The sequence below is a fragment of the Perca flavescens genome, chromosome 5, assembly GCF_004354835.1.
Source record: "Perca flavescens isolate YP-PL-M2 chromosome 5, PFLA_1.0, whole genome shotgun sequence".
Lineage (NCBI taxonomy): Eukaryota > Metazoa > Chordata > Actinopteri > Perciformes > Percidae > Perca > Perca flavescens.
Genome location: NC_041335.1, coordinates 31,664,671 through 31,677,513, shown reverse-complemented (window position 1 = coordinate 31,677,513; position 12,843 = coordinate 31,664,671). Strand labels below are relative to the sequence as shown.

General features: G+C 39.5%; 1 protein-coding gene across 1 annotated transcript in view; it reads right to left on the bottom strand.

Annotated features, from left to right (window-relative positions):
- The window catches only part of antxr2a (ANTXR cell adhesion molecule 2a), an 81,945-nt gene that overhangs the window by 56,073 nt on the left and 13,029 nt on the right, over window positions 1–12,843 (bottom strand). The window contains exons 7-10 of the mRNA XM_028579023.1: window positions 12,363–12,443; window positions 9,117–9,177; window positions 7,574–7,669; window positions 3,040–3,109 (exon numbers count right to left, since the gene is read on the bottom strand). Coding sequence (XP_028434824.1) covers window positions 3,040–3,109; window positions 7,574–7,669; window positions 9,117–9,177; window positions 12,363–12,443 — 308 coding nt within the window. The remainder of the gene's footprint in view (window positions 1–3,039; window positions 3,110–7,573; window positions 7,670–9,116; window positions 9,178–12,362; window positions 12,444–12,843) is intronic.

Sequence of the window (12,843 nt, the reverse complement as noted above, 5' to 3'; positions counted from 1 at the left end):
CTTTTGCAAATGGCGTGCCCATAGCATCAGCTCAGGTCCTATCAGGTCGTAGCAGGCGCTGTAGGCCTGTGGCTTACAGATGTAGTCGATCCAGATCATCTTTTTACTGCATCCTTGGCGAGTTGGTTGATAAAGCGGATTTCTGGATAAAGCAAGAAGTAAGTCCAGTAGTTACTACTCTAAGCCCAGTTGTATTAAAATGTGAGAAAAATCCGGCACTTCCACTGCATTGTGGGAATTTCCTATTTTACTGAAAGTGATGCATGTGAAAGTAAATTAGCAGAGTAAGGGGGGCAACTAGCTTCTCTTCTCAGGTATCTCGCCAACATATACTGTTCACAATATATTTTTTCCTTCAACCCATCAAATGATTTGTGTGTTTATTTCCTGAGTGCTGAGTGTTTGCAGGTAATTTTCAGCACACGCCAGCTATAAAAAGTATCAAATACAGCATTGCTTGCAGCTGGATGAAAAGAAGCAGTGACCTGCTGTAAAACAAAATCAAAAAAGAAAAGAAAGAAAGAACTCTGAGGCTACAAAACTTCTTCGAGGCTGCACAATCTGCACATGCAAACTGCATCAAAAGGCAAAAACTGACAATAATCTGTCCGAATTTCACGCAATGTCATAAGATAGAAGGCCCATTAAAATAAAAATAAAAACAATGCAGAAGCGTTCTCCTTAAACCATGTTTATCCACTAAACATTTTTGACTATCTTCCCTTCATGAGGGTTTTTTGTGTGTTTGTGATTACCTTATTATTCCTTATTTCCTTAATACTGTACATTAAATATGACTCCCACCTAGATAAGCATGCAAAACAACAATACCATTATCTTTTCAAAAAATACAATATTGACTCTCAGTTCCTATGGACATGCATTAACTATCACAATAGTCAGCATGTAATAATTCTCATTCTCAAAGTTATAAATAATAACAAAATTTTTTTTTAAATGCAATAACTTGTAATATTAAAAAACTAAAGATCTGTTCATTCATGCTATATGTTTGATTGAATAGGGACATACAACGAGAATTACCGCCTCTTGGTTGTATGCCTCCGCCAACCGGTCAAATTGCAGTTTACATCCATATCTGTCCACACTAATATGATATATGTAGTGAAGACTTTGAAGCAATTTAACCAAAAGGTATTTAATGTATTTTCTGGCGAAACGTGGACGCCTCACACATGTTCAACCCGGCATCACAGAAGATCTAAACAATCACCACAGTTTCTAGATTAGTGTCATCAATTCAGTATCTGACCAAATGTCTTCTCTTTTATTCCCGAGTTGTGGCGTTATATTAATGACCAGAAAAGTGATTTTGCAGAACATTATGATGTCACAGTGAAGTTGACCTTATTATTTTCCAATTATATAATCATAATCATAATTTGCATATGAATTCTTGAGTTATGGCCACAAATGTCTTATTTTAGCTCACAATCCTAATTTTTTATGTATAGGAATATTTATATGTATTTGAATATGTTGTAAGATTTCACTTTTGTATATTCAGTGCTTAGTGTAATATATGTGAGTATATGAACAGAGGAATATGTATAGTTATGTTTGCAAGAAAGAATACTGTTAGTTATACTATTATTTTTTTTTTAATGTGGTTGTTTTGTCTGAAAACGTCTTATCTGTTGTCATGTTTTATGTTTTGTGTGGACCCCAGGAAGAAAAGCTGATGTTTTCTGCATCAGCTAATGTGGATCCTAATAAAATAAAATAAATCTTAAATCCATGTGGATGTTTGTGCAAAATTTAAAGAAATTCCCATAAAGCATTCCTGAGATATCGCATTCACGAGAATCAGACGGCCGGACAAGCCACTGGCCACGGCTGTCGCCTGCGCCGAGGCATAAAGACAAACAGAACTTAAAACATGAAAGCACGTCTAAATTCATATTTTATATCCTTTCAAAAGTTCCTCTTTCAGTACGGTTGGTCAGCATCTGTCAGAAAAACATGTTACCATGAGCAGTTTAAAATGAGAGGATTATCTGAGGTGAGGTTCAAGTTGATTTGTAGTTACAGCATCGCCGTCATCATATGATACATAATCTGTTTTAGAGCTGAAAAACCTTCAGGAGCCAGCGGCACTCATAATCATACATTTTTGATTGGATTGGAGTCATTGAGGACATTCAAATCTGTTGTTCCATCTACAATGCCTTAGCTATCATCTGTTAGGGTTTGGGATTATAAGAGATGACGTTAAAATCAAACAATAGCTAGGCAGCCAGGAATAAATGCATATTTACACGGTTTGCACTTAAATCTTTCTGGGTTGTATGTATGGGGTGTTTTTCTGTCGGGCTACGTCTACAATGTTTACTGCGTTCTACGCTACACCAAACTCTTCATCCCTACATCTACTGTTGTTACATAGAGCTAATCTATAGATTTAGGAGTTGTTTATTTGCAAAAAAGAAAAAAGGAAAAACTGTGCGTGTAAGAACACAAGAAACCAAAAGGATTGAAGCATCTTATCTAAATATAAGAGGGATACGGGTGATTTGCGTAAAGAACAAAAACACAGAAGACCGCAGGACAAAAACGACAACATGTTTGAAGAAAAGGGGAAATAAAATTGGTTTGAAAAGTCCTGATGCTGGTATAGTAAGAGAGAGGAAGTATCTGTGTGTGTGTGTGTGTGTGTGTGTGTGTGTGTGTGTGTGTGTGTGTGTGTGTGTGTGTGTGTTTGTGTGGTTTTACAAAAGACACGGTTCACTGAGATAAGCTTCTTGATTTCTAGACACAGCTGAAAAAAACAAAGTCCAGACATTTACACGAGACAATACTGCTTTTCTTCTTTCTATGTCAACATAGCGAGTTATAGGAGAACATATTAAATCTATTTAGTGGCTAATATTTACATGGTCTATATTTACATGGTAGTATCTGCCCAATATTGGATATCCGTATTGGATCAGTGCATCCTTAAGTATGCACTGTCAAGTATGCAACACAAATATGCTCCACCGGCACTTTCCTCCAATAGAAATCGCACTGGCTACTTACTGTCCCACTTCATAGAGCTTCGGTGCAGGACACAGCAGATAATCATTACGCACCACACTCGGCTTATGATCTGTGAAAAACACAAAACAGAAGACAAAAGAAGTGTGTCAGAATGTGTTCTCAATAAGCACTGCATCAGGAAATGAAACTTTGCTTTGTTTTCATAAGCATTTCTTGAAATATATATATATATATACACAGGGGAAATAAGTATTTGACCCCTTGCTGATTTTGCAGGTTTGCCCACTTACAAAGAATGCAAAAATCTACAATTTTAATCATATGTACATTCTAACAGTGAAAGACAGAAACCCAAAGAAAATTCCAGAAAATCACATCATATGAATTTATTAAAATTGATAACCATCTGATGAGGAAAAACAAGTATTTGACCCCCTGGACAAACAGCAAGTATTCTGGCTCCTACAAGCCAGTTAGTCTTTCTTTAAGACACAGCCCCAATCCGAACCAATTATCTACATCAAATACACCTGCCTCACCTCGTTACCTGTATAAAAGACACCTGTCAACACCCAAACAACCAGCATCCAACATCACCACCATGGGCAAGACCAAAGAGCTTTCTACGGACATCAGGGACAAGATTGTTGATCTGCACAAGGCTGGGATGGGCTACAAGAGAATCGGAAAGCAACTTGGAGAGAAAAGATCAACTGTCGGTGCAGTTATCAGGAAATGGAAGAAGCACCACACCACCGCCAACCTCCCTCGGTCTGGGCCTCCACACAAGATCTTGCCTCGTGGGGTGTCCCTGATCATGTGAACGGTGAGGAATCATCCCAAAAACACAAGGGGGGAACTGATGAATCAACTGAAGGCAGCTGGGACCACAGTTACAAAAGAAACGGTTGGTAACACACTACGCCGTCATGGATTGAAATCCTGCAGCGCACGCAAGGTCCCCCTGCTCAAGAAGAAACATGTACAGGCCCGCATGATGTTCGCCATTCACCACCTGGACGACTCAGAAGAGGCCTGGAAGAAGGTGATGTGGTCAGATGAGACCAAAATAGAACTTTTTGGCCTCAACTCAACTCGTCGTGTTTGGAGGGCAAAGAACACAGAGTACAACCCAAAGAACACCATCCCCACCGTCAAGCATGGTGGTGGCAACATCATGCTTTGGGGGTGCTTTTCAGCCAAGGGGACGGGACAACTCCATCGTATTCAGGGGAGGATGGACGGGGCCATGTATTGTGGAATTCTGGACCGACATCTCCTTCCCTCAGTGAGAGAGCTGAAGATGGGTCGAGGATGGGTGTTTCAGCACGACAACGACCCTAAGCACACCGCCAAAGCAACAAAAGAGTGGCTGAAGAAGAAGCACATCAAGGTTCTGGAGTGGCCTAGCCAGTCTCCAGACCTGAACCGATTGAAAATCTTTGGAGGGAGCTTAAAATTCGAGTTGCCAGGCGACAACCTCGGAACCTGAATGATTTGGAGGCTGTCTGCAGGGAGGAGGGGCCAACATCCCTGCCGAAATGTGCACAAACCTTGTCACCAACTATAAAAACCGTTTGACATCTGTGCTGGCCAATAATGGCTTTTCTACAAAGTATTAACATGCTGTTTGTCCAGGGGGTCAAATACTTGTTTTTCCTCATCAGATGGTTATCAATTTTAATAAATTCATATGATGTGATTTTCTGGAATTTTCTTTGGGATTCTGTCTTTCACTGTTAGAATGTACATATGATTAAAATTGTAGATTTTTGCATTCTTTGTAAGTGGGCAAACCTGCAAAATCAGCAAGGGGTCAAATACTTATTTCCCCCACTATATATATATATATATATATATATATATATATATATATATATATATATATATATATATAGAAATACTACTACTGATACTGATCATCACAGATTTGTAATCCCAACTGGCAATTTTTTTTTTAAATCTTTACATATGTTACCCTACATATGTTATATTAAAGAAAGCCAGAGTTATTATGAGCAATAATACTGGATCTTATCAACTCAGTCTTGGCAAATTTAGGCAGGAAGAGCCTTTTAACTTCAAGAGCTCAATAAACTAACAATACTCCAAACTTAAATTGTATTCATTATTTTGGCAGTCAGGAAAGTATTAAAAAAGTTGAGTCATATGTTTGATATTTCAGCAGTCTATCGCTGTGAGCTGCATCAAGGTTACAAAAGAGAAAGAGATGATAGATTGGATTATGTGTGTATGTGTTGTATTGTATGTGTTGTATTGTCTGTGTGCGCATGCATGTCCTGATGCAGGTAAAGTATGAGAGAGGACGTGTGTGTGTGTGTGTGTGTGTGTGTGTGTGTGTGTGTGTGTGTGTGTGTGTGTGTGTGTGTGTGTGTGTGTGTGTACAGGTTGACAGAGGCCTGAAGAATCTTCAGCCACTGAGGTCGTTCATATTATTGATTTTTTTTTTTCTGCTTGTCTGCTCAGGGTTCCAACTGGTTTGGTGATGGAGAAGACTGTAGCATCTGTTCCACATATGTGGTGTGTGTGTTCCATAGCTGCCATGATGCCTGTCCATAATTATAAGGTGCCCCACTGTTGGAAAGGTCTGGGCTGAACACATGCAAAAGCCAATAAGGGAATAAATAGCCCCAAGTGGGCGAATGTGAGACAGCCTAAACTGAGAAAAGGACTAACAGGAAGACATCTGTTAATAGCCACTTCCTGATTCGGATGAAGTTCTTTTTTAAAAGGAAAACACACACATATATATATATAGTATATATAAGTATAAGTATATAAGTAAGTGTTTTAGTCAAGTTGAAATGTTGGAAAATCAAAAAATAACTTGTCAAGGAGGGAAGTGTTGTCATTGGCAGTATTCGATCCCACAGATCCCACGGCCAAATGAGAGCTTGAAAAGATTGGCTCTTGGTGCCAAATCCTGTTTGCTTCCTGAAAAAGGATTTCTAAACAGAACAGACTGCAAGCTCAAAATAAGGAGCCCAGTGACCTACATAGCCTCCTTTCTTCTGTTCTGATCATACAGATAGGCAGCTGCTAAGAGATAACAGACATGTCGGGACAGGGGTTTGTTTTGTCATATCCTTCCTTTAAACCCCCACCATCAACTCACAAGTTGAATAAGTAGATGTGGAAAGAGACCGAACAACCCACAGGCCGGATAACCTTTGATGTTGGTTAACGCGCAATACCACAGTGATCGGACAACGATGGATACCTGTCTTCCACAAGCAGCCAAAACCTGTCCGTTAAGCCGTTAGCCGAGTAGCGTTTGGTGTGATTTGAGTTTTTGTTGGTCGGCTCAGATTTAGTCTGGTCAGACTGCGTTAACTCTTTGAGCTCCGTTTATTGTATCACGTCTTGCAATCGCTCGATATGACGGTTACTATTTCTCCGACTGCTGAGCTCGTGAAAAACCCCAGTCAGAAAGTTTGTTGTGTTACTAGGACGTATTTTAATACAGTGATTTTGATATTCATTGTTTTTTTCTTTTATTTTGACGTGTTTAAAACCACAACATAAAACATAGTTAATGGTGTCCATTTTTTCATGTGGTGAAATGTTGTTAAAAACGCACCCTTGGGCTGTCCTCAAGGGACCCACTTTGGGAACCACTGCTTTTGGAAAAGGGCGACTACGTTGCGGAGTTTCAATGGTCCAGTTTTTTGTCCCCTTCAGAAAGTTATGTTCTGCAGAAAAAGTCCACATTAGAGCCTTTGCAGATTTATCGGTAATGCATGACATTCGAACTGCACTAATGACTTTATTTGATCAATTTAGTAGCAATGAATCCTTTCTCTTAGTTACTGTGGACATCATTGGCTAGAGGCGAACTGTAGGCTATGTGTGACGATCAGATGTGTAACTAATGTGAGGCATTGTGGACCATGTCGTTCTTTTTTGGTGAAAAAGATGAAGCTTTATTGACAGAAGACTTTAACTTCAGGTCGGAATTCAGCTCACTTAGGGCAGTTTCCTCATCCAGTCAAATCTCTGCTCACATCTGATAAACTAACAGCAGTGTTCAACATGATACACGAGATATTGTATGAAATGTAAATGATTTTTAGTTGTATTTAAAAACATCCTGCTTCTTCCAAAAGCACAAGCTACAGAGTTGCATTTTGGGTTTTGACTAAATCTCCACAAATACTAATAAGTTGGCTATTTTTCTTTCTTTCTTTGCTTTACTGGCTTTTGTTGTCCTCTGTGCTCATGCTTGCCCAGCCTGACGTATATTTATGATTTATTTACTGTCAAAACAACACCCATAAAATCCAGTTTGACTATTTTTATTTATGCATTCTTTGAGATACCAATTTAGAGCACGTATTAATGAGAGCCAGACAAGAATTATTATGCGACTCAGCATTTGGCTTCCTTGCATTTTTTCATAGCGATTAGAGAATATCAAAGAATATCAGAGCTGTGCTGAATGAACAATTTAAGCTGAAGTTTAAATTCAGCCTCAGGAGCCTGATCTGTGGTTAAGAGAATGTAGATATGACCAAATTAATGCAAAGGGTACTATTAGTTTTCCACCACTTACTAAAGGTTTGCTGGCCGACTATGAAGCTGCAGACGACGCCTTCATTGCTGCGGCCGACAGCAAAGCCGTTCCCTCTGAGGACGATGTCGAAGGACTCTGTGGAATGTAAACAAATGGGAGATCAGACTGGGGGGAGCAACCTACATATACAGTAGTTTATATAGTATATACAGTATAGAGGACTTTCTCCTGTATTACTACTGCACACCGACAGCATCTTGATATTATCTGACATCATGTTGTTATTTGCTGATATGATAAAGGTTCCTCTTAACCCTTGTGTTGTCTTCCCGTCCACCATGAACTTGTTGTATGGGCTCCATACATCCATGCATCTATGTTATTTTGGGACAATTTGCTTAAAAGAAAACGGGTCTAATTAGACCCGAGGACAACATAAGGGTTATCTAAAGTTCTGTAGAACTATTAATAGTTTTTAATAATTCTTTAACTATTTCTAATGAACTAAGTTTTCTTAAACTGTTTAGTATGCAAAGAAAAGTTCCGATGGGCCTCCCTGAAATAACCTTTTACCGCCCACTGTTTGGGAAAATAGCACTATGTAGAACTTTCACGGACTGCTAGTACTATGAAAAGTTTCATAAGTATGAACAGAAATTCAAACAGATCTATTAGACTCACGTTGGTGCAGTGATATAAAATTTTACAATGTTGTAGTTCACGTGACGACCGAGCAATATCCATGTTAACAGATGGCCGGCAGGAGAAGTAGCAAATGTATTCCTTTCCAAATTATATTTGAATAAAAACAAGAACACTGTTTGAACTTCATGTTCTAACTTGTGTATCTCATGGTGTGCTTTGCACAGCTGGACGTCATTACTTCAACACTTGAAAGTGTTTGTTCTATCTCACTGACCGCCAGAGCCTTTGGCGCCATCCGGGATTCATAGAACTGTAGTTACATTTGTAACTTTCATTTTCACTGATTTTGAGTTTTTTGTGGATTTTTAGGCATGTTATTTACACCAGTGGTTCCCAACCTGGGGGTCGCAACCCCCTCATTGAGAGGGGTGAATCAGGGACAATTAAAAAGGGATAAAACAGAAAACATAAACGTTAATTTTTTCTGACTTTTCTCTAACTTTAGGTTTTTTCACATGAAATAATGGATATTTTCATTTCTTTAGGCCTCTAAAAATTCCATGACCTAGCCTGAGAAGCATTATATAGCTTCATGTTTTGAGGTTACCATAACCAGTGATGAAGGGTCACAAGTACACATTGCTTTATTTTTACGGAGAACCACTGATTTAGGTGGAATAAAAGGGATAAAAAAAAAAACTCCAAAATGTGAAATAATTTAAATGATCTGAGGTTCCGTGGGGAGTTTGAGTGTCCAATGACTGCCTGTCTCTAAGCAGATTTGCTACCTCACCACTGCTTGAAACTGAGAAATATTTCCTCCTGGAAAAATGTCATAAGTTCAGTAAGCAAACTGTAAAAAAGAGGGAATCCTGCACAGAATGAAGCTATCTGTGCAGAGCTCCAGGGACTGTCTGTAGCAGGAGGATTCACTCACCGTTCACACAGACACTGGAGGGCTCCACACTCAGGATCTCTGTGCACGATCGCTTTAATATCTGGAGGATGAGGGAAAAAAATGAAATGGGTACATTATCACTTGAGGGCTAAGAATAAATACATCAAGTCCTGGCCGTTATCAGCTCTGTCAAGTTTAGAAAACAGATTAGGGTGCAACACCTGAGAAATGTCTCACTCCTGATCGGGGCCTGGCGGCTAAAGGAGGGCACTGAATATCAGCGGTGAGGAGAACACGAGGGAGAAACGGCAGCTGTGTCAGCCTTTATGGGAAAATTATGCAAGACTATTACATTTCTCAGTTCTATTAAAACCTCCGGGATCCTGCATTATCATATAAAGAGGCCTGTGTGAGCCCACTGTCATAGCGCTGCACTATCCGCTGTGATTCAATAAATCAACAAAGGACAAACTATGCAAATCCCAGTACACAGTCGGTAAAAAGAAGCATATTAACTGCAATATAGGACACTTGAACCTTTCATTTAATGTTGGGTGAAACTTCAATCTGAGGAAAGGAAGAGGGAAGTGTTTACAGCGGCCTTATTAAATATGATGGTTTGATATGGAATCGTTAAAAGGGGAGAGGGTTGTAGATGACAGCTGGGAGGAAACGGATCTGCTGCTGTTCCTCTGTGCCACTATTTTCCCCGTCTAATTACTTCCTTGGCAGTGCCCGAGAAAAAAGGAAAAGAAAAAAAATTGACTGTTTGCCTGCCTAAGCTTAAAACGATAAAAGGGACCAGAGGAATGACATTGTTTTGCCATTAAGTGTAGAAATGTGAAAAGTTCTGCTCCAAAATGAGAAATTTGCCATGTGGAAAAGTAGCATTCATACTCTTTGGAACTTTGGGTAAATTAAGTAATTCATCAGGGTTTGAGACAATAGAATATAAGCTTTGAACGCTGAGATTAGAGGCCTCCGTTTGGTTGAACTCATACAGCAGCTATTTATTTCTGTGGGATCTAGCGACAACATTATTTACAGGCTGCAGGAGGAAAAGGAGGCAGTCGTCCAAATACCCAAAGTCATCCGAATCTCTCAGCCAGCATTGTAACTGGTGGGGATGAGGCTGGTTTTGTCATTTAGTGGAAATATTTAGGTGGAAAGGTTCATAAGGGTATTTCTATCATACGTTATTTAACAGGAATGCGTCAAAACATCCAAACATGTTTAAATCGGGTTGCTAAACTGTACAGGTTGCTAAACTCGGCTGAATGTGTTCAGTAACCCCAAATGTTTTCCCAAAAGGCCTGCAGCTAAGACAACAAAGACAAGAGTGTGGAACAGAAAAAAAGGCCCAACAGGGTGCAGAAACACAACTTTGCTGAGCTCTTTCTGTGAGTTTTTGTCGTGCTGGTCACAGAGGCAGGGTGGATCCTGCAGCAAAAGGCTGCACAGATGATCTCAAATCCTCGAAATCCAACAGAGGAGTGAGGAGGCCAGCTAGTCAGGAATCCAGTATTACTAATCAGAGAAGAATGCTCTGCGTTTCATTTGGATGCTGGAAGCGTCACTGTGCTCCGAGCCTCCGAAGGACTGAGGGGATGAGCTGTTTTGTTGTTGTGTAGGCTTTAAAACATTTTGGAAAGACAAAGAAAAAAATATATATATAAATAACTAAGGGGAAGGACGACCTTGTGAAAAAGACTGTGTGCATGCTCTCAAAATAAAAAATAAAATATCTTCCTAGCTCAGCACAAAGCATATTTTCTTCTAATTATAAATAATCAAACCCGGCCTATCGGAGGCTTTAAACACATTCTAATGTTAATAATTACAAGCTGGATTCACATGAAGTTGGGCGTCATTTTTTCCCCTTTGGCCTTTTTCAGGGTGCTAGTCATGCTTTATAATGATCCAACAAATATTACACCCGTTTCAAATTAATCCTGGTGGCTTTGTATATCACTTTTCTTTTTCATAATTTTGCTGCAAAATATATCAAAGACGCATTACCAAGACTCAGTTTGAGGCATTCTAGATGACATTTGCGGGTCATGAAATCTTGGGAATTTAAAAATATATATATATTTGGCATACATACATTTGAACTCATGTTTTAATCAAAGTGATACGTTGTTTAAATAATTTAGGAGATAAACGAGAAGAGATTTAAAGTGTATATTCTGCACATTGTCTGCACCCAGGCGTCGTTCCACTTTCACATTTTGTGAGACAACAGACAGAGCCACAGTTAGACACTCCTTCACTTGACAGTCATGTTAAAAGCAACATAATCAATCATAGTAGTTGTGCGTTGGATCCCACAACAGAAATAAGACACACCCTTTAGCTCTGCGTCCCTCCAGCTGCATGTCTGACAGCTTCGTGTAGTTCTGCTCTTTTTCTGAAACACGGCCGGCCTCGTCGGCTTTGACACAGATGTTAGTCCAGCTCAGGTCAGAGTGCTCCGGGCTCAGATTCATATAAAAATGTTGCCATACAAACCCCCACCTTGGCTGACAGCGTTTAGGCTAAAAGCTGCAGCAAATGGAAAGTATCACTAATTGGCTGGCAGCAAAACGAGGAGGCTGCATGGGAAACTTCGAACACTGTTTAGGGGACTCTATTCACTGATTAGAGCATTACACGGATGGGTTCGATGCGTTGCGTAGACTTTCATTCTGAAGTTTTCATCGAAAATAGCATGAAAAAAAAAAAAAGAATTGTATCAAAGCGCTGCTGCTGCACTGAGAGTTTCTGACACTCAACACAATAAAGACACTGTGAAGAGGAGGTCATATGGACAGTGACTAACTGTCAAGCTGCTCCAGTTCTAGCATCTTAATTTGCCACCGAGTGGCAAAGATAGTTCCTTCTTCGTCTACAAACGGAGGACACAAGGAGCAGTTATTTCCACAGATTTTCCATGCAGCTTAGCAGGAAATTCACTGAGGTTTTGCTTAAAATTTGTGACCAACTTTCATAAAGTAAAAGGCAGGAAACTGATTGCCTGAACTGAACTGAACCCAAATTAACCAACAATAGGTGCCATGGTACCACCTTCAATTATATCTAAAATATATATATATATATATATATATATATAAATATATATATATATTTTTTTACTTTCAATGAAGACCAATTTTGTGCCTAAGTGTTAAATTCTACTTATTAAACTCATACATACACACCTCAAACCTGAGCTGACTAAAACTCACAGTCCAACACACACACAAAACACACACACACACACACACACAAAGTAGGCGCACTTACAGAATTGACTATGCCTTTGAGTGCGTGGAAGCCATCTTTGACAGGAAACACTTGGTCCTTGGTGTCCGCAATATCAGCAAGCTGCCGGTTTCATCAAAGAGATGAGTTAACAAGAAGTACTGAGTGCACTGATTTAAAGCTGCTTTCTTCTTTTTCGGTTTTCCTCTTTATGACTGAGCACTGTCTTTCCTTTCATACCATGGGCAGGAGGAGACATAGCAGATGGCATGACTGTGGCAAACACTTTGCTCAACCATGAAAAAAAATGAAAAAATTCACTGCAACACAAACCGGGAGAAATATTGCCTTTGTTTTTGACTTAATAAGAGCTCATCACAGGATGGTTACCCATGGTTACAAGGGACAGGCCACCATGTTGGAAGAGAGACAGTAAAACATACAGAAATCACTGACATGAGGAGGAGAGATTCTGACTTCGGTGCAGCTCAGACATTCTGATATCATTTTATGGAGTGAAGAT